The sequence below is a fragment of the Pistacia vera genome, unplaced genomic scaffold (assembly GCF_008641045.1).
Source record: "Pistacia vera cultivar Batoury unplaced genomic scaffold, PisVer_v2 Contig1378, whole genome shotgun sequence".
Classification (NCBI taxonomy): domain Eukaryota; kingdom Viridiplantae; phylum Streptophyta; class Magnoliopsida; order Sapindales; family Anacardiaceae; genus Pistacia; species Pistacia vera.
In genome coordinates, this window is record NW_022195442.1 from 96,029 (window position 1) to 122,285 (window position 26,257).

General features: G+C 34.5%; 1 protein-coding gene across 1 annotated transcript; it reads left to right on the top strand.

Moving 5' to 3' along the window:
• Positions 1-4,734: 4,734 nt before the first annotated feature.
• Positions 4,735-26,245, top strand: LOC116122768 (nuclear pore complex protein NUP205-like; the record flags this gene model as incomplete). The annotated part of the gene is made up of 40 exons (XM_031408578.1): positions 4,735-5,028; positions 5,112-5,207; positions 6,706-6,780; positions 6,907-7,011; positions 7,115-7,225; positions 8,177-8,336; positions 8,897-8,982; positions 9,106-9,228; positions 9,322-9,549; positions 10,127-10,216; positions 11,384-11,542; positions 12,100-12,216; positions 12,321-12,527; positions 13,017-13,118; positions 13,243-13,386; positions 14,728-14,858; positions 14,955-15,074; positions 15,360-15,477; positions 16,514-16,711; positions 17,452-17,570; positions 17,661-17,811; positions 17,899-18,011; positions 18,099-18,180; positions 18,326-18,412; positions 18,541-18,618; positions 19,102-19,293; positions 21,132-21,224; positions 21,295-21,408; positions 21,519-21,689; positions 21,815-21,870; positions 21,957-22,029; positions 22,123-22,313; positions 22,398-22,524; positions 22,629-22,706; positions 23,669-23,833; positions 24,498-24,662; positions 24,745-24,882; positions 25,547-25,690; positions 25,926-26,048; positions 26,150-26,245. Coding segments are annotated over exons 1-40 (5,067 nt in total), but the record flags the coding sequence as incomplete, so codon positions are not given.
• Positions 26,246-26,257: the final 12 nt, after the last annotated feature.

Genomic DNA, 26,257 nt, shown 5'->3' on the forward strand with positions numbered 1-26,257 from the left:
TCCCATAAAGGGCAATTATGAAAATATTAAACAACTTTACCAAATTAAGCCTAATTTCCCACAATTAATCCCCCAAAAACCACTAACTAAATGTGTATTTTCAAGCTCTTATCAACGTTAATATGTGAGTATTATATTTTGTAATGTGATTGGTGATTTGTATGGTGTCTCAACGTTGGTTGTCTCTCACCGTACTGTCCTTAAATGAGTGATTCTGTGGCCTGGTCCGCTGAGATGACCCACAGATTTCTGGTCCTGTTATCTGAGCAGGCCAAAACTTCGCACGGTACTGTAATAAAAACAGTTGATTACCAGGAAATGTTGGACGACATATCATCATTGGCTGGGAGGAGACTTAACGTCACACAATTAACCTCTAAGTTCTTTCACCTGCAAAAAGTTTATCAAGCATGGCAGAAATTGCTACAACACACGGGGTTCGGGTGGGATCACGAGTCACAAAGTCCAACGTGTCCCGTTGAGGTTTAGCAAGAATATGTCAAGGTAAATTTCCATATTTTTTAACTAATATTATTCAACGACATCGTAAATGTACACATTTTTTTCGGACTGTTAAATATTAATATATTATTCTTTTAACTTACCAGCAAAACCCACTGGCGCAACAATTTTACCACAAGGGACTTCCTCAAAAGGAGCTTTATGAAATAATATTTGAGAAGCAAACTGCCATTGGAAGACATGCGTACACATTTACATCCCAACCGGTGGAGACCTTCAGTTATTCCAATCTCGGCGTGGTTCCCATGGATGATAGTGACATTGATCCTGATTGGACGACAGGGGAAAAATGGCCAAACACATCTGGCCATGGAAGAGCGAGAAATAGGAGGCACAGAAGCGGCCGGGGACAATCAATTGCGGATGCCATTTTTAGCTTGACGGATGAGCTTGCGGAGAAGCGACTATGGGATTGAGGGCTAACAATCGTAGTGCAGATGAGAGGGAAGAAGTGAACACCAGTGCTCCATCTGATCCTTTTTCCATGAGCAATTGTATTGACATCATGACAGCCATGCAAGTATCGACACAGTTTTACCTGCCAGCTGTCACGTACTTATATGAAAATCCAGGGTGGCGGGAGATATTCGTGAAACTCCCACTAGAGGAAAAGGTTAACTAGATTTATAACAACTTTCCCAATAATAAGTAGATGACACTATATTTCATAATTGTTTGGCAACAATTTTGTATGCATCAGTGGGCAGTTGTCATTACAATTACAATTTATAACGCTACTGTATGGATTTATTTATGTGATATTACATGTGTAAACACCGTTTTCGATTGTCATTACAATTAAATATTGACTGTTATATTTTGCTAAGTAGTGCAACATCTGTTAATTGTTTATAAATGTTTTGCAAATGTGTAGGTTTAAATGGTGTTGTCTAGCCGTACAGGAAGAAGACGACGTGCTACAGATGAGAGGGACGAAGAAGAAATACTAACAGATATAGCCGTTGCACTTTGCTGTGTTGTCGCGTTAGAAGCAAGTGGGCGTGAACCACGACATGCATCCATATTAACTGGTCATCAGTACATGTTGGAAGTACTCAACGGTCATCCTGACAGGATCTATGACAAGTACCGCATGGACAAAGACTGTTTTACATTGTTATGTGAATTTTTGTCCGATCAAGGCAAATTGCAACCAACCAGGAGGACCAGTTTGGAAGAACAAGTTATGATATTTCTAACAATCATTGGAAAAAACGAGACAATCAGAACGATGATGGAGGATTTCCAACATTCGGGTGAGACGATCTCTAGACATGTTACCGCAGTTTGCGACGCTATATGTGAGTTGAAGACAGAGTTTATCAGACCACCTGACTTCAATGATGTTCCATGGGAAATATCAGCCAACAGAAAATATTACCCTTTCTTTAAGGTACTGGTTCATTATGTTTGCTATTAGTAGATAGTTAAGTTCATTGTGTTATTAATTTTTTTAGTAGGTTAATATTAGTAAAATTCAATTTTCATGATAGGACTGTATTGGAGCCATGGATGGGACACATGTATACGTTTCGGTTCCATGTGAATTTGCCGATAGGTACCGGAATCGCAAAGGATCTATGTCACAGAATGTAATGGCTGTATGCGACTTTAACATGATGTTCACTTATGTCGTTACTAGATGGGAAGGATCTGCGCATAATTCAAGAGTTTTAAATTCAATTATTGATGATCCTAATTCTGGATTCCCACATCCTCCATTAGGTATAAGCATTTTCTTAACGTATTATAGCGTATTACCTCCACTGTTGAGGCCCTGTAATTCAAATAAAATATATGATATTATTACAGGGAAATACTATTTGGTTGATGCAGGTTATCCAAATAAAGATGGGTTCCTCGCCCCTTATAGGCGAGTGGCTTACCATATTTTTGATTACCGCCGTAACCGAAGGGGGCCACAAGAGTTGTTTAACTACAGACATGCTTGACTCCGCAATGTTATCGAGAGAACCTTTGGTGTTTTGAAAAGATGGTTCCGTATTCTAAATGGAATGAACAATTACCCGTTGGACAAACAAGGGAAGATTGTTATGGCATGTTGTGTACTTCATAATTTTATCAGAATGTACAATATGGACGACCGTATCTTCGAACAAACCAATAATAGTACGGGTAATGAGCAAGTATATTGTGATCGTCAAAATGGGGTAGAATATGGCCGAAATGGAGAAGGATCGAGTCAACCGCAACAAGGTATTATAGACAACATGACGACTGTACGGGATAACATAACGAATGCACTGTGGGCGGCACAGTGGACCATGTCGTAGTTGTTAATGGAGTATACGTGTAATAATGATTGTAAGGGTTGATAATTAGTACTTTTGTCATATATGTATTAATGTGATGTTTTTAAATAGTTGAATTAGTACTTGAAATTAATATGGGTTTTTGTTTTTTAATATCTACGGGTGACAAAATTACCAATAAAATATTTAGTATTATTAAAATGTAATTTGATAAGTTATATATATAATAATACAATATTTTAACAAAATGCAACAAAATATTATATTAATAAATTATTTATAAAAAAATATATTAATCAAATATTCAACACAAATATCAAGGTCAAAATACTCTACCAAACACATATTTTGCAAATCATATTCCCGTAATCATAACCCTATCCAACTATCTAATACTATCCCCAAAATCCTATCCAAAATAATAAACCAAACACACCCAAAGATGTGATGGGTGATATCCGAAAGAAATTGAATGACAAGCAGAAACTATGTTTGCCAAGACATGTTTTAGGTCGTTCTTGGATATAGATGCCTTCAGATTCAGCAGAGTTTTGATGCATTCATTTTCGTTGTGTCAGATTACAAAAGGGGATCCTAATGAAGAGTTCTAGTTTTGTCTCAATGGGGTGGATGTCAGATTCTATCACTACGAGTTTGCACTGGTCATTAGACTGAGATTTAATCACCACAAAAACATTGTACAAATATGTTCCATCTACAACGCGACATATGGTATACATTGTTTGCCCGACCCGTTGTGAGACTCGACAAGGTGACGGGGTCACGGGTTGATCGATTCAATTGGTTAGACTGATGACGTCAGCAATAATTTTAGTTTAAAAAATTGTAATTAATCCCTTAAATTTTAGTATATTACAAAATTACCCCTAAAAATTTTAAAGTTGTCCCTAAAATTTTTATTTATCTCAAAAATGCTACAAAAAGTTACCAATTAATCCCTAAACTTTTGACATAACTCTAAAACACTCCTAAAAATGATAAATTAGTCCCTATAAATTTAAAATATTACAAAACTCCCTGAAACCTGAATCGGATCCGAGAAGCTGTTGAGTCCCGATCGGACTGGTCTGATATGGGTTTTAGAACAGTGATAATATGTGACATGTATTTTCCTAACAAGAGGCCAGTGTCGTGTAGTGACCTTATATTGATCTTTAACAAAGCTGTGTGTGGCAATAACGATGGTGACACAATCAAAATTGCGTTATTATATTTTGTTTGCATATTGGTTTATTGGGGGCAGACTTGAGGAAGGTGATTAAGACATTGAAAACCCCCAGTTTCTCCTCTAATTTTTGGAAAACTAACACTGTCACCCCTAAGTGAATGTTTTGTTAGTTTCGTAATGGTGCAACGGGTAGACAAGATATTTTGAATAAATTATTAACCTTTTTTACATCTAAGAAATGCACTAGTACTAAAATGGTTAGCTACTTATCAAAATGGTTAGCCATTTTGGCTAAAACGGCTAGCCGTTTGACTTAAACTTCTAGCTATTTAAAAAAACATTGTCACAATTTATTGGAAATATATTTTGTACCAACTGCATCATTATATTTAACTAACAGAAATGCTACTTGGAATAGGGGGTGAGAGCATTTGTTTCTCAAAATTGAGGGAAGTGTTTTCATGGCAAACCTTAGGAGTAGAACAATAATAAACATTTTTCTTAAATGATTTGTAATTTGTGTGTCCAGTTGTTAAAGTTGCATTTTGGATGTGAAAATATTAGAGGGTAATTTGTGATAAGAAGTCTACAATGCTGGGACGCGTAAAATTATAAGAAAAAATAGGGGTGGTCCGTTGAAAAATTATTTGACCTATCTAAACGACGTCGCATTTTTATACTGTTCCGCGCCCACCCATTTGAGTTCTTCCCCCTTTAGTCTCCATGGGTTTGATGAGTAAACGCACTAGAATAGAAGTTGACGCCTTGTTAGGGCTTATACAGGGTTTTACACAACTATACGCTCCCCGCTCATTTCCCGCCCATTTTGTCCCCAAATTTCCAGTGTCTCTGATTTCTTCTTTCCCTTAGGGTTTCAATTCGTTTCGTACCAGAAATTAACAAATGGTGTCCCCTAAGCAACTCCTCTCTATCATCGAATCCACTCTCCTTGGCCCTTCACCTCCATCGCCAGCCCAACGGGTCGAGCTCATTCACGCCGTTCGCAACTCTTTACCCTCTTTCCAGCCCCTTCTCTCTTATCCGGTACATTTTTATTCTTTCCTTTTCTTGCCGCCCATCCAATGTCTTTTAATTGATATAATTCTGCTTTTTGTTTTGTTTTTTAGCCGCCGAAGCCGTCGGACCGAGCGCAATTACAGTCGAGAGAAGTTAGGCTTCCGGATTCACCGCCAATATCGCTTGACGATCAGGATGTTCAGATTGTAAGCTCACTTTGTATCTAATTTTTGTTTGGTTTATCTCCTTTAGTTATCGGTTTCAAGCTACATGCACTTTTAAGTAAATGTTTTCTAGATTTTTTGTTTTTAATTGATTTACTTTATATTTTATCCAATTTGTTTTGAGATGGCTGTTTATTATACAAATTAATCCTCCACATTAGGACACAGTTTCTCACTGATTCTTCTTGTTTTCCTGGTGATGGGGTAATCTGTTTGTATATAATTAGTTTTGCTTGTTTAGTCTGCTTTTCTGTAGCTTGTCTATTGGCATTCGAATACTGCATAATTGCAGAGATGATATTTAGTTTGTAGCGACATTTCAATGTATTTCACCAATAGCTCACTAATACCTTAGAAAATTGAAAATGTGGATGATTAAAGGAAAGATTCCACTGTTCTCAATCCCAGAGAAGCATTCATAAGCCAAGGAGTGTTTTATGGTTGCTCGTATGATGTTGGCAGCTATTGTGATTGCTGTAGTAATAACTAGGTAAAGTGGTTATTAATGAGCTTTTCCTTCATCCTTTTTTTTTTTTTTTTTTACAAAAGAGTGCTTTTATGCCAAGGATTTGCCATTATGGTGTTCATTTGGCAAAAATATCATTGGATAAAGAAATTGCTTTAAAACAGCCTCATTATGGACACTTATTCCTGAACTTCATCATCAAGAGCAAGAATTCATTTCTGACTTATAAATCTACATGCACTATCTTCATGGTATTTATCACCACAGTAATTAATTGTTGTAATTTCTTTGCTGAAATGCTTGTTATTGGAAACATCATTATTCATTCACCAGGAATCACTTAATGATAATAATAACTTTTATGATTTCTTTCTTCTTCTTCTTTTTTTTTCCTGTGGACTGCTGGTTCACTTGCTTTTCTTTCTCTAGATATTTAATAAAACTTCTTGTTTCTTACTTAAAAAAAAAAAGGATTCTGTGATAAACTCAATCTCTGGTGTTTGATTTCTGATCACAACCTATATTCAAAACTACACTTTTAACTTATCATGCAGCTGATCTTTAAACTAAATCATTATACTTGGTCACCGTATAAACTGACCTCCACTGTTGAGTTTTTGAAAATTAATTTATTTATGGTTGGCCATCCTTTTCATTTGACACTATATTGTGTGCTTAGTTCAATGTTCATATTTATTTCAGGTTTCATAGCTCCATTTGCTAATTAGTCAATGTAAATGTTTTTTTTACGGGAACATATTTTGCTTTTATGTTTATTTTTATGTTTATGATATCACTAACTTTTTAAGTTGTATTACCTGCTCCATTCATGAAAGTTTGGTCTTGTTCTTTGATACCATTTTCTGGATTATGTGCATTATTTCTTCATGGTGCATGATATTGTTGTTCCCTCAGGAGGTAACCATGTTTGTAGACTTACAATTTTAGATCCCACTTTCTCCACTATCTACATTACCATTTTTCATCTGATGGTTGGTGTATTTTTTATCATAGGCGTCAAAATTGAGTGATGACCTGCATCTCAATGAAATAGATTGTGTTCGTTTGCTTGTTTCTGCGAATCAAGAGGTTGGTCTCTGATGATCCCTATGTTTTTTAATTTGAAAATTATGTTTTTCAGCTTTTGGCTGACTGAAAGCTCATATATTGGTATAATGATCACAATTATGTTTTCATTTTCCCTTTTATTTCTAGTGGGGTTTTATGGGACGAGAGCCATTAGAAGTTCTACGTCTTACATCAGGACTCTGGTACACTGAGAGACGAGATCTAATAACAGCACTCTATGTACTACTAAGGGTAGCCCCCTCCACTTGTTCTCTGTGTTGTCTATATTCTTGTCAGTTGCTACCTTAGCCTTTCATCATTTTCTCCTAAGAATTATTACACTGTTGCTTTGCAGGCTGTTGTGCTTGATCAGGGACTTGAAGAAGATATTGTGGCTGAAATTTCAAAATTTCTGGAAAATCTTATCAATGGTGGGCTTAGACAGCGGTTGATTTCCCTTATCAAGGTTTGAACCACTATTATGTTTTCTTTTACATTATGCTTCGGAGTATGTGGTGATTTTTTTTTGAGTAGCTTTTTGGTATTGCTTTTGTACCAAGATTTTTTCAATGCCATAGGCCATTCTTTTGGAACAGGAGACCCTTCTCATGTTGTATATGTCTTGCTAAAAGTCCATTTCTGACTTTGCTTGTCTTCTTCAATCCCTTCAAAAATTCCTAGAGTCATTTTTGTATTGGCTATTCAACCAAAAAGTTTTGGGTATTTGAATTTTGATTTACTCGATTATTTTATCTTCTGGTTATGTCCGAATTTATATTCTTGATCAAGGACATTCTCCGCATTTATATTTGATCAAATTGTCAGTTTCTGGACTCTGTTTTGATTTTAGTATGTAAATAACTTTCTGCCTTAATAACCCTGATGATGTCTCGATACTTTCTATTTTTATTTTTCTTAGGGTCTTTATAAGTTAGTTCAAATGCTCAGTTTCTTACTATTACTTTTTTTTTTTTGTGAAAAAAATTATTTCAAATGTTGATCATGGAGCTAAGCCATGAGGGGGAGGCTTGTGTATATTTCCTATGGTTCGGCTGATGGCTGAAAGTTTGTTGTTTATGTTGTGTTTTGATTCAGGAAGTTACAATATATGTGATCATGAAGATATAAACTTGTGGAAGCAACTTATTTGCCAACTTATAAGCTATTGTGTACCAATTTTTTGATCTCGTAAAATTCACAATTTTTTTGATCTTGTAAATTTGTACTGCATTTAAGGGTTATTTTGATTTTATAGATGTTGCTTAAGATCCTTAAAATGTTACCCTGTTCCTGCTTCAGCATAAGACTCAAAATGTTGAAACATAAGAATCCACTTTCATTTTTGGCCTCATATTACTGGGCTTGATAGAATTTCTCTATTCCATTTGACACAAATTTCCTGTTTGTTTCGTTTTAGGAACTCAATCGGGAAGAACCTTCTGGTTTAGGCGGGCCCCTCTGTGAGCGTTATGTTCTTGATTCTAGAGGTGCTCTTGTTGAGCGGAGAGCTGTGGTTTGTAGGGAAAGGCTAATACTGGGACATTGTCTTGTCCTTTCTGTTCTAGTTGTGCGAACAAGTAAGTTGCAAAATATTTTCTTGAGTCATATGTTTACTGCTGTGCAAGGTGATGGTTTATATTTTTTCAGTTTTCTGTTTGATATCAGTGCCTTAAACAATTTCAATATATGTTTTATTATTTTATTTTTTGAGATTCGGGGTTTTGCTGGGCTTTCTAATCTGTCAATTTTGAAGTCATATGCTACGGTTATTCTTGGAACCTGATGACTTTAGTCTCTTTGATTATATTAAGTGATCCTATGCTGGATAAGTGACATTTTGTGTCCCTTGCAGTGATGTAAAATTAGTTATGTGTAAATACTCTTTATGAATTTTGCAACATGATAAAGGAGCCATGAGATTTTTTTGGAAATTTACATGTTTTCTTTATTGAAGTACTAGGATCCAAAGCTGATATGAGATGTCACAGATTGGCTAGATCGATGTTCTCATAGACTTTATTTGTTGTATGAAGCCAAGAATGGTATATTTGGTTGAAATATAGTTTGTTCTGCTAGAGGAAAACCAAATAATGGATTGTGCATTTCCTGATAAGATGGTAAAAATTGCCTCTTGCAGATCAAAAAGATGTAAAGGATGCCTTCTCTGCTTTAAAAGACAGCGGTGCAGAACTTAATGAGAGCAATGACACCTTAAAGCATCAGGCATGCCTCTGTTTTATTTACAGAGATATTTAGTGCTGCTTGATTGTTGTAACACTTGAAAATTACCCAGTTGCTCCTTTTCAATTATAACTTAATTTTTATCTTTTGGTTTTTCCTATGCAGATTACCTTTAGTCTTCTCTTCTCTCTTGTCATTGCTTTAATATCAGATGCTCTCAGTGCGGTACCTGATAGATCATCTCTTCTGTCTTGTGATGCTTCTTTTAGGAAAGAATTTCATGAAATTGTAAGATAAAATGATTGGTGTTTTTACCCATTCTCAACAAACTTTCTGGTATGGTGATGATTTTTAAGTTGGTGTTATTTTTTCATGCTATAGGTGATGGCTGTAGGAAGCGATTTAAATGTGGAGGGTTTTGTTGGTTGTGTAAGGCTAGCTTGGGCAGTACATTTGATGTTGACTAATGATGAAATTGCTGCAAGGGACACGGTTTCAAGTTTCTCATCTAATGATTTGGTTCTTATAAGGTCTTCTCTGGAAACTGTTTTCTCAAACAACATTTTCCAGTTCTTTCTGGATAAAGTTCTTCGAACTGCAGCCTATCAGGTTTGTTTCAATTTTTTTCCCTTCTGAATAGTGATAAGGAAATTTTCATATTTTAGTGGGGAACCTTCAAGGCAAATGTTTTCTTTGCAGTTCCTACAATTACTGAAATTTTTAGATAACATAACTGGGGCTATTATCTCCATTTAACTTGTGGAACATATACTTTGAACAAACATTTGCACTTTTTTTGTTGGTCCTTCTGTCTAGCGCTTGAAAACTTTTGGAGAATGCATCTTTCTTCATCCTTCTATCTCCAGCCTCTATTACTAAATTTCTACTCATCTATAATATTGGAGCACTTTTCTTCGTTCAATACCTGTAATTTTTGAAGCTTTTATGTTGTTTTGTTTGGTTGCATCTTTTTTTTCTTTTCTTTTATTTTATTTTATTTTATTTTTTTTTTTGACATCTTAAAACGAATTTGTGTACTCTGGTTTTTCCATGGAGGGATGTTGTTTCGCAATCTGGGAGAATGTTTTCTTTTCTTTTTTCGATAACATGGTGGAAATTATGTTAATTGTAATAATTGCTTTGTTTTTGGCATATTTTAAGGCTTCTGTCTGTTTATAATGTACAGAATGATGACGAGGATATGATCTATATGTATAATGCTTATTTGCACAAGCTGATTACTTGCTTCCTATCTCACCCACTTGCTAGGGACAAGGTCAGTTGAACTCTTCCTGTTCCTGTGCTTTCAATAATGGTACTTTAAACAAATTGTTTGGAGGGTACATATAACAATTCTAGCAGATGATTGTTACTAAATTACCTCATAATCTGTCAGTTTCTCTTACTGCTTATTGAGCAAGTGCCATGTTTGTTTCTATTATTGTCTTTGCAGTATTGGGGATTTACTCGTGGTTATTGAAAAGATAAATGTAGTTGTTTTCTTTGTTCTGTCCTTGTTTGTGCTTGGAGTCATCAACTGATACAAGGTTTTGTGTCATTGATTGCTTGCCCAAATATTGCTTTTATGCAGTTGGGTTTTAAATTTCGCATTTTATGCAATATGTGGACCATGTGTTTATGGCTTTTTTTGATTGGAAATGTAGAAATGTATATTAATGAAAAAACTTAGAAAGTGGATCAGAAATCCAGTCCTGCAAAAGTAACCCATCTAAAAAGGGGCTAAAGCTTTAGCTACGGAATTCTACTGAAGCTGGCTCATCAAAAGGACCGAAGCTCATGAATAAACCATATGTAGTTTCACATCTTGCTTTGCGCATAAGGCGCTAACCACAAGGAACCTTTACTCTGAAGTAGTTAAGCCATAAGAATGTGTTCCAGTACTGCAGTCCAAGTAAATTACATTTTGGTGAAAACATCCAAGCACTAACTATTCTGCCTAGGGAAGCATGTATTGTTCTTCCTTTCCAATTCCTTATTAAAAGATATGATTCAGACATTTTTATTGTTTTTTTTTCTTTTTTTGGTAATTATCATGTACCCCGCCCCACCGTTGCCCATGCAAATACTCAAATTAAATGCTTCCTTTTCTGGTCTGTAAGGGAGATCATTATTATAATTTACTAAGACTTAAATCACCATCACCACTGCATTCATTTTGTTATTTTCCAATTATAGTACCAGTACCCCTATGGTCACACTGCTTCGTTGAAGTCTTAATGTGTGGGGAGTTACTCTGGGAAATTTGAGTGCAACACAAATGCTGTCTGATGAAGTTTATAAAAAGCATGCATTGCCTTTAACCAAACCTTCTTGATTTATTTTGCAAAGGATACTCTGATGTTGTAGTTTGACAACGGAAAGGTTTATCGTGCATGGTCATCACTCTTACCTTGACAAAGTTTTTTGTGATACTTTATTTCAGGTTAAGGAATCAAAGGAGAAAGCTATGACTGTGCTTAACTCATATCGAATAACTGGATCACATGAAGTTCATGATAGCAACTTACTTTCTCAACAGGCTATTGAAACTGGCGCTTTACCATTTATCTCTCTCTTGGAATTTGTCAGTGAAATTTATCAGGTTTGTTTGACAATATATTTGTCACTGGAAGAATTTTGAACCAGAAAACAAAGTAATCTTTCTTGTGTTTTCTTGTTTCAAATAAGCAATCTGGTAAAATATTAAAATAATCTGGAAGTTTTAGAATTTTATTGAATCAATTGAAATTTCAACTATGGGGGACTATTTTCACTCTTGGCTAAGCCTAATTTTCAGCTTATTAATCATATCGAACCTATAACATTGCTTTGCCAAAAGCTGCTTATCCATTTTTCCTTTTATTAGATGACTAACTCTATTTTCTGCTGTGCTGTTTAACCTCTACATCATTTGAACTTTTTGTTTGTTGTTCAATACTTTAGTTAAGCTCCTCATTATGTAGACTGCAACTTTGGTTTTATTTATGTCTATGTTTAGTAATTGAATGCGGATGAATTATATTAGTTGATGATCAAGATGACTAGGGATTGTTTATTAATCAACATCCATATTGTAGAGTTTCATTTTTTGTTTCATGCAGTTTTTCTGCATCGTTTGTTTGCTTTGCTTTCATGGCCTGATTACTGTAATAAATTCAGAAGGAACCGGAGCTGGTTTCTAGCAACGATGTCCTGTGGACATTTGTGATTTTTGCTGGAGAGGATCATACAAATTTTCAAACACTGGTGGCTTTCTTGAAAATGTTGAGTACCTTGGTAGGTGAATTGTGGAGTTTACTTGTGTGTATGTTTGTCGCTTCTATATGATGTCATGCATGCTTTTTTTGTTTTTTCTCCTCATGATGTAATTTTCTTTTCAGGCTTCTAGTCAAGAAGGCGCTTCAAAGGTTTATGAATTACTCCAGGGTAAAGCGTTCCGCTCTGTTGGGTGGAGAACTTTGTTTGATTGCTTATCAATTTATGATGAAAAGTTCAAACAGTCCCTTCAAACTTCTGGGGCCATGTTACCAGAGTTTCAGGAAGGGGATGCAAAAGCACTTGTTGCATATTTGAATGTCCTTCAGAAGGTTACATGTCTTTCCCTGTAAAGTTGATCATCCGATATAATTTATAATTACTATATGGTTTCATGAAGTTGATTGCCTTTTACAGCACTGTTTCAACTTTTCTTTTTGTTGCTTCATTACCATTACTTTCATATTTAAAAGACTTAAAGATGCTTTTAAGGATGAGCATGTATTAATTTTTCAGTTTGCTTATCCATTAAAATCTTGTCCGTTTATGCAGAATGGCTTGGTGATGTCGTCTCTTTCTTTCTCCTTCTGTGCCTGTACCATCTTACAAGAAACTTTTTTTCTTTCTGTTTTTTCCTATTTCCTTTCCGTCTTACCATAATAAGTTTCCATCCTATCTAAATGTCTTTCATTTTCAAGTTTAGTTAGTATACTCACTTTTCTTTCTTTTCCTACCCGTGGCTCTTTCTAAATTCAGCAATGGGTTACCCTTATCTTCAATTGGAAGGAATAATTGGTTTTTTCTTGTTTGTCGTGCTGCAGGTTATGGAAAATGGAAATCCTGTTGAAAGAAAGAACTGGTTTCTTGATATCGAACCATTATTTAAGCTTCTTAGTTATGAAAATGTGCCTCCATATTTGAAGGTTGACAGCTGTTTCTATGCTGAGAGCATTCTTGTGTCGCTTATGCAGCTTCTACTTTGGATTAGAAGCTTCCACTGAAATTTTCTGCACTTTTCTTTAATAAAAATATCACATGCTTTCACAGGGTGCTCTACGGAATGCAATAGCTGCCTTTGTTCACGTTTCTCCAGTTCAAAAGGATGCTATTTGGAGTTACCTTGAGCGTTATGATCTACCTGTGGTCGTTGGGACGAATGTTGGGAACTCTGCACAGCCAATGGCAGGGCAGGTTAGATTTTTCTTTTTTTTTTTTTTTTTTTTTAATTGGTGTAATATCTAATTTGTCTTTGGTCTATTAAATTACTTGGAAGGTGTCAGATTTGACATACTTTTCTCTTGCTAATTATTAATTGATGTTGGTGCTCCTATTTGATTTTTTTTCCTATTACCACCACATGATTAAGATTAATTGAGTTTGTTTATGGTATGTTACATCTGCTTGTTGCTTCGTGGGGTGTTTTGAAGTGTTCATGTCATCTACTTTGAACTCATTGATGTCCTGTTATCAATTGTGGTTGTTTTAGAACAGTGACTGCTAAGAGTTGTTTAAGGAGGCTACATGCATCCTCAGACTCTTGGGTTCAAGATAATGCTAAACTGAACTTTTGGATTTGCCATAAAAAAGGGAAAAGAAGCTAGATTATGACTTGAACTTCTGCTACATGATGTGGGAACCAAGAATAATGTATATAAAGCAAAAATTATATGCACCACAAGATAAGAGTAACTTTTCCACTTGTTTTATGGTGCATTTCTTTTTGTCTGTATGTGTGTTGATTCTTGAGTCTGTTGTGTCTTCTGTAGTACAGTTGATTTTAGAGATCAAATTTAATTTTTAATTAACCATACTTGAGTGTCTTGCAGCTGGCTTTAGCTTATACTAGATGAAATGGATCAAATGAATATTACTTTCCCACAAGCTATGAAAAATGCTGGACTGTCCATATAACATCACATATATGAAAAATGCTGGGATTTCTTTAGTGATTCTGCATTTTCTTTCAATCAATTAAAGTTATTTAACGAGTTCAGGTTTACATTTAAAAGCATTACATTCTTTCCTCCTCTCTCCTTTTTGGTTGGGTTTCAAAATAAGAGCTATATGATTACTTTTATTTTGGAATTTTGCTTCTTTTCTGGCTTTTTGGTAATGAAGTATACAGTGCTTCACTTTTTCTCCATTTATTCTTTTGGCATCAACTTCAACGTTGGTCCATTACAGAGTGCTGATTATTGCCTTTAAATTTCAAGATACGGTATTTGTCTCTTGCAATCTATATACTGTTTATAAGAGTACGTTAAAGACTATTTCCTTTTCATCGTTTCTATTGCTTGTAAACAACAATATGTGATGATAAGCTTTCTTATTATAAATGCCATTTGGTGTAAGCTAAACTTGTTGATGGCAAAGAATATAGTGAAGTAGTGTTGCTGATGTCAAGGAGTTATTTTCTTGTGCTTTAGTAGGCCAACCCAAGATGCTTGGGCTTAGTATAAATTTTGACAGGAAATAGTACTCGTTCTATTTGCAATGAACAAGATCAATCACGTCATGTCCTGTTATTGACAGGTTTATGATATGCAATTTGAGCTGAATGAAATAGAAGCAAGGAGAGAGCAGTATCCTTCAACGATATCTTTCCTTAATCTCTTAAATGTACTAATTGCTGAAGAGAAAGATGTGAGCGACAGAGGGCGTAGGTATTGGTTTTTGGTATATTAGTGCTTTTCAGTCTGGTGGTTTACTATCCCTTGCATATTTTATATTGGGGGATCATTTTTTTATTTTATTTGCAGATTTGTTGGCATCTTCAGGTTCATATATGATCATGTTTTTGGGCCATTCCCGCAAAGAGCATATGCAGATCCTTGTGAGAAATGGCAATTGGTTGTTGCTTGTCTTAAGCATTTTCAAATGTGAGTATATACCATGGTTCTTATTTGGAAGGTTTTCTCTGTGATTTTGAACTTCTACTCATTTTAATTGTGAGCTGTTATTATTTCTCGTAAAATTTGGCAAATTTCTGCTTTTCTTTGTGTGATAACCCCTGCACACACATAAGAAGATATGAATATGAGAATATGTTTCAGTACTAGAAACATAGTGGTTGACTTGACTCTGAATTAGAGTCGTATTTAGTATGCTTATTATGTTGGATTATATGTTTAGATATTAGCCTACTTATTTTATTTATTTTGCAGGGTTTTGAACATGTATGACATTCAAGATGAGGATATTGATAGTTTTGTTGAACAATCATCGACTCTAATGCAACCATCTTCTCTTCAGATGCAGCTCCCTATGTTAGAGTTGCTAAAAGTATGTGTTTCTCATTTTGATGGTTTATTTCTTCTTTTACACGATTAATATAGGGCCAGTTTATGCTTGTGATATAAGTAGTTTAATATTTTGTGTCTAGTATGCTTGTTTCAAACTTATTATTTTGGTGTTATTTGCTACAACTATGTCTGCAGATGGTAGTAATTCGGATTGTAGATTCCTGCTGCTTAATGTTGATTAATTATAATTCTTTGAACCTGTGATGTATATTATATGCTTTTCTAAATTTTGTTGCACAACACTGTCAGTCAGAATTCAGTATGGTGGTTCTCTAATTTTACTAATCAATTTTTCTAGTATTATTCTTGTCATTGTGTTTATATCGTCTCTTATATCTCCTAATTTCTTTTTTCCTCTTCTGAAAATGATTTTCCTTTTCAACATTGACTTTGGTAAAATTTTTGGATTTGACTTTGTCTCTATCATCAGATTTTTTAATTTTCAGTAGGAACAAGTGGCATTTACTAATGTTATTGCCCATTTTTATCTTTCACTAGCCCAAAGTAGAATAAATGTACATGGAATATTTGACATTGTGATGTAGACGTATTGGTTTAGCCATTATAGTATAACCTCGTATATTATCAATAGTTGCCATCAAACTATGAACAAATTCTGGGTGTATTTATCTAATTGTATGACCTTGGGACCCTTGGTTTCAACCAAGAGTTCTGAGGTTCCATCCTCATGGGACCACTTATGTATTATATCCCATGCACAGAGAATGACTTGGGGTATAGAAGCTGATAACTTATTATTTGCATATTCAATATGCTGGTAATTTGTTCTGGTCCATGTTTTATTAAACTGGTTGTCGGTAAAGCCCATTTTTGTGCTTTCTAAGGCCAATGCCTCAATTTTTTTTATTCCCTTTTGGGAAAATGTGTATACTTCCACTGATTGCCTTCCATGGTTATATGTTTGATTTACTGACTAGTTGACATTGCATCGTCTAACTCAATGTTGTGTTGATAATTCAGTTTTTTCCTTACTTTATCCTTTGTTTTTTTGGTAGGATTTCATGAGTGGCAAGACTATTTTCCGTAATATTATGGGTATCCTTCAGACTGGAGTCAATTCAGTAATTACTGAACGGACTAGTCAAACATATGGGCCACTTTTAGAAAAGGCTGTGCAACTGTCTTTGGAAATTATCATCCTTGTCTTTGAGACGGATTTACTTGTGTCTGATTTCTGGCGTCCTTTATACCAGGTAATTAATTTCCTTTGCTTGATAGTTCACTGAACTTATTCATATTTTCTCGTATTTATTTAAGTCTGAAGCTTTTGTCTCATTAGACTTGTTTTACCTTTTAGTTGAAGATTGACAAACATGCTTTTACATTTTGACGGACCATATGATTGCAGCATTTTCATTTTAGAATTAGAAGTGAGACTTGAGCTGTGATTTTTGTTCTTGAAGTTTTGAGTGGAACATCAAGTGTCAGCATGTGTACTTTTATTTGTGGCATGTATTTCAGTTTATATAAGTCTGTTCTTTAAGTTCTGAGTAACATCTAGTGTCAGCATATGTGGCACATATTTCAGTTTCTAAAAGTTTCCATATGCTATTCACTTGTTCTAAATGACAGGAATTAAACCTTGTTTTGTATTATCCACAAAAGGCTAGTGTTGTTTACTAAATGGACTACTTTTGCCTTTCTTTCTGCTATTAATAAAATATTCTAGTCAGTTTCCTATAAAAAAAAAAAAAAAAAAGTATCTTAGACAGACTTCCCTTTTCTCTTTTTGATCTTTAGGATAGTTGCAAAACATAGAAGTTGCATAATTTAATGGACGTTTCATCTCTTGGCATCAACATGTAACTCAAAGTTGATCTTGATATTCCATTTTTGGAAGCATCACATAATGACTGAGAATCTATCTTTGTAGTGGAAGAATCATATAATTACTTTTGATGAAGTTCTCATTACTAGGTCTTGTTTTGTGTAGCCTTTGGATGTTATACTCTCTCAAGATCATAATCAAATTGTGGCTTTGTTGGAGTATGTAAGATATGATTTTTCGCCAAAAATTCAGCAATGCTCCATCAAAATCATGAGTATTCTGAGGTATCTCTTTTGTGCCGTTTTCTGACATTTATTAGTGTCACTTAGTTATCACTTCTGGTTCTGTATGTTTAATACTACTTTGGACAACAGTTCCCGCATGGTTGGGCTTGTACAACTGCTGCTAAAATACAATGCAGCAAGCAGTTTGGTGGAGGATTATGCAGCCTGCCTTGAGTTACGATCAGAAGAGAGTCAAATTGTAGAGAACAGTGGTGAGGATCCAGGGGTTCTCATAATGCAGGTCAGTTTCTATACGTGTCTTTTAAGATGCAAAAAATGATAGCAAGAATTATCTATGATACTCATGGATGCTTGACACTTTTTGCAGCTTCTCATTGATAATATCAGTAGGCCAGTTCCAAATGTTACGCATTTATTGCTGAAATTTGATCTTGATACATCTATTGAACGGACAATTTTGCAGCCAAAGTTTCATTACAGGTTTAGTCAGTTTTAACTTGTATATGTTAACATACATCTTTCTCAATGTTTGTATTTTCAGTTGTGCTTTTATTATGTCATCTGCAGTTGCTTGAAGATTATCCTTGAAATATTGGACAAACTTTCAAAACCAGATGTGAATGCATTACTTCATGAATTCGGTTTTCAGGTTAGATCTACTTGATCAGTTTTCCTCCCATTTCTTTTTGGCTTTTTCAATAAGAAACCTGGTTTTAAAGGTTTCACATTTTTCCTTTTCTTCGGGGTCTGTTCTCTGCTAATGTAGAGAGATTTTCACTGGTTGCCTTATGCAGCTGCTCTATGAGTTATGCTTGGATCCATTAACATGTGCTCCTACCATGGATATGTTGAGTAATAGAAAGTATCAATTCTTTGTTAAGGTAAAGTATGCACTGTAATTTGAAGCTTTGAAACCCTTCAGTTGAATGCTGATACAGTAGATTACCTTTATAATTTTTTTTCTCTTGTTGCTTGTGTTTCTTAAAATCCTTTTACTGCTATGTAGCAGCACCTTGATACTGTCGGTGTAGCTCCACTCCCTAAACGAAATAGTAACCAGGCACTTCGCATCAGTTCCCTCCATCAGGTGACTTTTTGTATCATTCTCATCTGTGTTTGTGGCTCATGCAAACTGTGTGCTAGCAGTTTAGCTGTCAGAACCTACAGGAGTTAATTTTTCTTTGTGTTTACTTGTTTGCATAGCACATACAAGTAGAGGAATCAGAAGTAATATTGTTCTCAGTATTAGGACATTATTATGTGTATATATACTTGCTTATTAAACAATGATGATCAAAGACTTTAAACACATTCAGCTGTAGTTAGCACATATATTCTAGATTTGTATGCTAAACTTTAATGAATTTTCTTGATGCCTTGGTAATTCCAGCGCTCACTGTGTTCTTATTTTATATGGTGCAATATCCAAACTATCATGATGCATGCTGCTTTCATGTTTGATTCAGAAACTAAGTATTGACATTTTTGGGATTGCATGCTAATTTTGCTATGTTGTTTAATATTCTCTAAATTCTATTCATGTCAATTTTTTGTCTCTTACTTTCTTTAGAGAGCATGGCTACTGAAGCTTTTAGCTATTGAATTGCATGCTGGTTATGGGAGTGGCTCCACTCACCAAGAGACATGCCAGATCATCTTTGCTCATCTATTTGGGCCCGACTTTATCGATGATAAGGCTGATCGTGCAATTTCTTCCCCTTTCCCAGATGCTAGTGGGACCAGAACCATCAGTAAGAGCAAGGTATTCTTTGTACCGTGAAGGGTAATATGCATTATTGTTGCTTTTTTCCTGTACTATCCTGATATTCAGGCATAGGCAGACCCCAGGCCTGAAGTGGCTCTTTATAGGATATTAGGACATGCATGTGTATTACATGTACAGCTAAAAATGTTGGTTTCTTTTTTGATATTTTTACCCTTAAAAATAAGTTTACAATGTTTGAATATGCAATTTTTAGTTTTTAATTGGAGTGGCGCAAGAAGTTTATAATTAAGGGTACACAAGACTATTTTATATATTTCAATTTTTTTTTCATAGTTTAATTTTTATTTATCCTTCTCATTTATTACTTTGTAAAATAGCAAAACTTATCTTCTTTTCATATGTTTTCTCTTGAAAATCTATTTAGTTTGAACCTTGAATTCCTAATAACTTTATTTTGTACAGTAGAATTTAGAAAAAGAAAAAAGATTTCAAGTTCATGTTGTCTTAAGTACAGTAGAACCTCTCTATAGTCATAATGTTGGGACCAACTAAATTTATTACCATGAGGAGGTTATAACTTAATAGAGATGTAGTTACAAAAATAAGTTTTTTATTCAAAAAAATTTCTTATTTTATAATTCATGTTGTAGTATTATTAGGATTTCCATTTATGTTTTAGTAATATTAAGATTTCAATTCATTGTTTTAGTAACATTAAGATAGTACGAAAATAGATATCAAAGAGTTATTGCAAAATTGAGTGATCAGATTTGACAACTTCTTTACACTAATCAAATGGATATTAATGTATACTTCAATCATTCAAATGAGTAATAAGTCATTTATGCTCTAACTGAAGAAAAAAAACATTACTAGAATTAGATAAGAAGTGGAAGGAGATAATTCTGAAGATGATAGTGTGGAAATACCAAAAGTTTCGTGTTAGAAAGCTCCAAACATACTTGAGAAGCTAGAAATATTTTGGCTTTAATAAGAAGGTGTCCTTGTTGGCGACTTATTATGAATCCACAAGATTAAAGATTTGGTAACAACTCTATAGTATAAATTATTATCAAACAAGTTTAGATAAATATTTTATTTCATCTTAAACCTTTAATGTAACATAATATATATTTTTTGTAATATACATATAATTATTACTATGTGGAGACAAGTTCCTTAAGACGGGACTTAAAAAAATTATAACTTATTACAATGTGAAATTTATTCTTATTTATAACCGGTCCAAGTTGAGACCATAATTTTCTATGACTATATGGAGGTTATTCCTATATAGAGTATCACTATAAAGAGGTTTTACTGTATTTAGTGGTAGTTTTTTGTCCTTTTGTTTTTAAAACAATCTATGTGTGTGTATATATATATATACACACACACTCTAGGATGATGTTATCTCTTTCTCAAACAATAAGCTGTTTTGAATATTCACATATTTGTATTGTAAAGCGTATTTTTCATGTTTCAGCCTGCTTGACTAAAATTTTGGCTATGCCCCTGCATTTAGGGACTAGTTTATTTTAGATTTCTTTATTGGTGGGCTTGCTCTCTCTCTCTCTCTCTCTCTCTGTGTGTGTTCACACACACGCACATTAGTGATTCAAATGCTATTTACAGATATAGCCTACTTATACCATGCCAGTCCTGTATTCTACACTAAAATAAATGTTTTGTGGAACTAGTATCTAATACTGTATTATGCTTTATGCAATTTTTTCTGTTCTGTAGTTGGTATCATTAGTATTATTAAAATCATTTGCCTTCAAATTTTCATGTGGATTATTTTAGATGGGTTAGTCCAGATTTCTATTTTTGTTGCTGTAAATTAACAATTTTTATTTTGGGATCATATTCAGGTTTTAGAGTTGCTTGAAGTTGTCCAATTCAGATCTCCAGATACTGCTATGAAGCTTTCTCAGATTGTTTCCAGTACGAAATACGATTTGCTGGTAAGACTCTAGCCATTGATGGCAATTTGTATGACCTAATATTTTGTATTTGATTAAAAATGATTTATAGGCAGAAGACATACTTGGGAATCCAACAACTTCGGAAAAGGGTGGTATCTACTACTATTCGGAGCGGGGTGATCGTCTAATTGACCTTGCTTCGTTCAGTGAAAAATTATGGAAGGTGTGTTTTAGTTGCTTTAGAGTTACCTAAAAGTAGGATTTTATTGTGAACTTGTTCCCTTGAAACTTCAAAAGTCAGATGCTGGTACTGATGTTACTCAGTTGTTTCAGAAATTCAATTCTGTTTATCCCCAGTTGGGTAACTTAGGCAGCGAAGGAGAGCTAAATGATGTTAGAGAGACAATTCAACAGTTGTTGAGATGGGGATGGAAGTACAACAAGAACCTTGAGGAACAAGCTGCCCAACTTCATATGTTAACAGGATGGTCCCAGATTGTTGAGGTTAATTTACTTTTTCATATAGTTTATGGTATTTATTCGAGAATTCCTTTGATTTCTTAGAGACAGTTGAACATAATTTGAACAACCTTTATCATGCCATTTGTCCCCCCTAATTGCTTTTGTAGGTCTCTTTATCTAGACGGATATCTTTGCTTGGAAACAGATCTGAAATCTTATATCAGTGAGCCCCCTGTTTATCATTAATATTTCTTATCCACTATTAGGAGCATTAGCTAATAGCTAACTGTTTAATATGGTCATTGACAGAATTCTTGATTCGTCCCTCGGTGCTTCTGCTTCTCCGGACTGTTCATTAAGGATGGCATTTATATTGTGCCAGGTAGTACTTATCCAACTATTTTTTACTTATTCCTGTGATTGCCCTTTTTTTCTATTTAGCTTGATTAACTTATCTAAGTCGGCTTGCTGCTAGGTTGCCCTTACATGCATGGCTAAACTACGTGATGAAAGATTTTTAAGCCTGGGTGGTTTAAATTCTGATAGTGTCACATTTCTTGATGTTATCATGGTGAAACAATTGTCAAATGGTGCTTGTCACTCCCTGTTGTTTAAGCTAATCATGGCAATTTTGAGAAATGAATCGTCTGAAGCCTTGAGGAGACGGTACACTTTAAATAGGGCTCTGTTTCTAGCTTGCTTTACTTTTGTAGATCGCACCTGACCTTCATTTATCATTCTGTATTTCAGTCAATATGCCTTGCTTCTTAGCTATTTCCAGTATTGTCAACATATGCTTGCTCCAGATGTTCCAACAACTGTTTTGCAGTTTTTGTTGCTTGATGAACAAGATGGTGAAGATCTGGATCTCCAGAAGGCATGTTGTTTCTTAAACCTTTGAGCTGTTCATTTTCTTTTACAATTGTTTTCCTTTGATGGAAGAAAGGTTTCAGTCAACAATTATTGTGTTATTTTTCCCAGATTGATAAAGAACAAGCTGAACTAGCTCATGCCAATTTCTCTATATTAAGGACAGAGGCTCAAGCCATCTTGGATTTGGTGCGTATATCTCTCCTTCATTCATTCAATACAAAATGTCAAATAGGGATGTGAAAGCCCCGTGCCTGGATCAGGCTTGCCCGGGCTAGGCCCGGTCTGGAGTGGTATATGGTGAGCCAGGGTTGAAAATTCTCACCATAAAGTTTGAAAAAAAAAATGGTATACTGATATCTTGAAAATTTTTATATTTGAGAAAATTTGATTTATGTTTACATATAAAGGATCATGACAAATATTCAAAAATTTTGATATCGAACTGTTATATTCTTGTTCAGTGATTTTAATGTTAATATTTGATTCTATCAACTAATTATTTATTATTAGACCCTTTGTTACTGAGGTCATTTGTACATATCCGATATTGTTTTTCTTGTTTTACTACAAAAATTTTACAGTTGATGAATATTTTTCTGTTTTGTCACGTGATATTTAAATCTAAGCATCTTTCATTCAATTAAACTTAATATCTCTATCTCATATTAATATTAGTGTACATAGTCCCATCTCTTTGCATTGTTGGTTCAATCTTTTAACCATTGTAAGCTTAGTTGGGAGCTGCACTCTTAGTGTTCAGTTCTCATCGAAAGATTTCCCACTTTTAAGGGAAGAAAGAATGGTGGTGCTGCAAGGTTGTCTAATTGTTGTTACAGGAAAAAGTAAAATTTAGGCCTTTCCTCAATGACAATAGAGTGCAGAGACTTTGTCTTCCATGTTCATTCTTCATAATCAGACATGACAAATGCATTGTCTTGTGGCATCTGATTCTTTTTTATTTTTTTTAGATGTGTCTCTTTGATTTAATTCTAGTAATTGATTGTCTCATTCACATATCTTCTTTTCTGCAATTTTTTGTTATCATGAAATGTTTTCATTGTCCTCATTCTTGTTCAGTACAATTTTGGTTTCTTGGTAGTCTTGATGAGCATCTTCACTTTCTCCTTTGTCTAATTTCAATGCTTCAGGTAATAAAAGATGCAACTCAAGGCAGTGAACCTGGGAAGACAATCTCTCTCTATGTTCTGGATGCACTGATTTGTCTTGATCATGAAAAATATTTCTTAAGCCAGCTTCAAAGCAGGGGTTTTTTAAGGTCCTGTTTAACAAACATCAGTAATGTTTCCTATCAGGTATCTATTTTGTCCAGAATATTGTATCAACGTTGTTTTTGCAAAAGTGACATATGAATCAGATTCCAAAGGACGAGATGGTACATCTTGTTGTAATTGTTTAGCAACCATTTTGAAGTATCTTTAAAGGAAGATTATAGTGCAAGTCTAAATATATATGATCACTGTCAAGTTTCAGAAAAATGATCTTTCAATTATACATCTTATTGCTGTCTGCTTTTAGGAATGATTTTGGATTTTTATTTCAAGCACCTCTGTCATCTGAATATTGCCTTGACATCTCCAATGTACGGACACTTTTATCTAACCAACTCATGCCGCCCATCACTTGCCTGCACAGAACAAGTAGAAAGAGGATAGTACTGTTCACTTATCTCATAGATTCATACTAGGAAATGGAAACATAGCTTATTCGGCTCTCCTTTCTGTTTTTCAAGGACCATTTTTTTCAAATTATGTGGAGTGTCAAAGTGTGTCACTTTTTGTTTTCTGACTTATGTCTTGTTTTCAATCATTGGATATGGATTATCTTTTTTGCCTACCTTGTAAATCTGCAATTTAAGTTTCCCTTCATTGCTGCTTTTTTTTTTTTTTTTTAATATATATATATATTTTTTTCTTGTGCAAATATATTCATCTTACTTAAAATGATATTCTGATTTAGGATGGCAGGCATTCACTAGACTCATTGCAGCGAGCATGTACTCTTGAGGCCGAACTTGCATTGCTTTTGAGAATCGGTCACAAGTATGGGAAATCTGGTGCCCAGGTTCTGTTTTCAATAGGAGCTCTGGAGCATTTTTCTTCATGCAGAGCTGTTGATTTGCAGGTGAAAAAGTTGCCATTATGCTCAATAGTCCTCTTTTTGTTTCACTGGTAATTTGACTAAATAAAGCTACATAATCAACCAGGGAAGTTTGAGACGAGTTGGCACAAAGCTCCGAAGAGATGTAGCCAAGGACATTGACAGGCAACGGATGATCATAACTCCTATGTTGAGATTGGTGTTTTCTTTCACATCGTTGGTTGATACTTCTGACTTTTTTGAGGTTAGTCTTCTTATTCTTAGACCATACTGCAACTTCTCAACTTAACCTCAGTGCATGGCTACTCTGCTTCTACCTTAGATTTTTGGTTGCAGTATCAATGGGTTCTCTCTTGCCTTTCCACTAGTTAGACCTGGTTCAAATTAGTAGGGTTTGGATCCTACTCTTTGGAAACCTGAATATAAGTGGTGATTGGTACACGAGTACTAGATACGACGAAGACCCAAATGAGCTTCCCATTGTTTTAACTATTTTATGAACTTATGAAGAGGTTGTTTTTGGTAAAATGAATTCAACAGAAAACCTAACAGCCCTGAAATATTTGTCATTTTCTTAATATGGAGCCTAATTCCGTAATAATTATTATATATCAACAATCTTTATCAGAACCATAAAGTCAACCTCAAGCTCTCCTGAATGTTCTTGTTCAATCACAGACTTGCTTATTTTCTAATGGAATCAATAAGAAGTATGCCAATTTCTTAAGAGAACTACATTAACATAAGTTTTAAATAATATGCTTCACCAAATGTGACATTGGAAATATAGATTGTTGAATTTGATAAGTTTCTTTACTAAGACTTTATTTCCCTTTTGTTGTACATTCTTTTTCTCTTATTTCTCCTAAGATCCTAGTTTTCTTCATCTTCTTATTTGCTTTTGGTAGGTGAAGAATAAAATTGTTCGTGAAGTCATAGAGTTTGTCAAAGGACATCAGTTACTCTTTGATCAAGTTCTTCAAGAAAATGTTTTTGGGGGTGATGAATTGATAATGGAGCAGATTAATCTTGTTGTTGGTATACTTAGCAAGGTAAGTGCCATTCCTGAGTGTTCTGAGCTTAATGGCTTAATTTTATGGTGTCCAACGCACTGTTTATTCTGCTCTAACACCTGGCTAATTTTGATACTTTCAATTGCTAAAATCATTATATTGACAATTGCATCCACCATTCTTTTATATTTTTAAGTCACTTTGTCATTAATATGGAGCCATGTTTTTCAACCCCTTATTTCTTATTTGTTAAAATCATTTTAATGTTCTATAGGTTTGGCCTTATGAGGCAAGTGATGAATATGGCTTTGTTCAAGGTCTGTTTGGTATTATGCATGTGCTTTTCTCTAGCGATCTGGAGAGTTCAATGTTTCCCCGGTCAGTAAGACCTCCTGAGGTATGCTCATGTTTTGTTTTAAGCACAACTAAAGGAGTTATGTCATATAGAATCAAAATATACACAACTGTAGTTTAATTTCTTTACTTTTTGGTGAATAGAATCAGAGGAGGTCAGAGTTGAACACATTTCGCTTGTGCTTCAGTCTAAGCTCCTACCTATATTTTCTGGTGACTAAGAAATCACTGAGGTTGCAGGTGGGTATATAG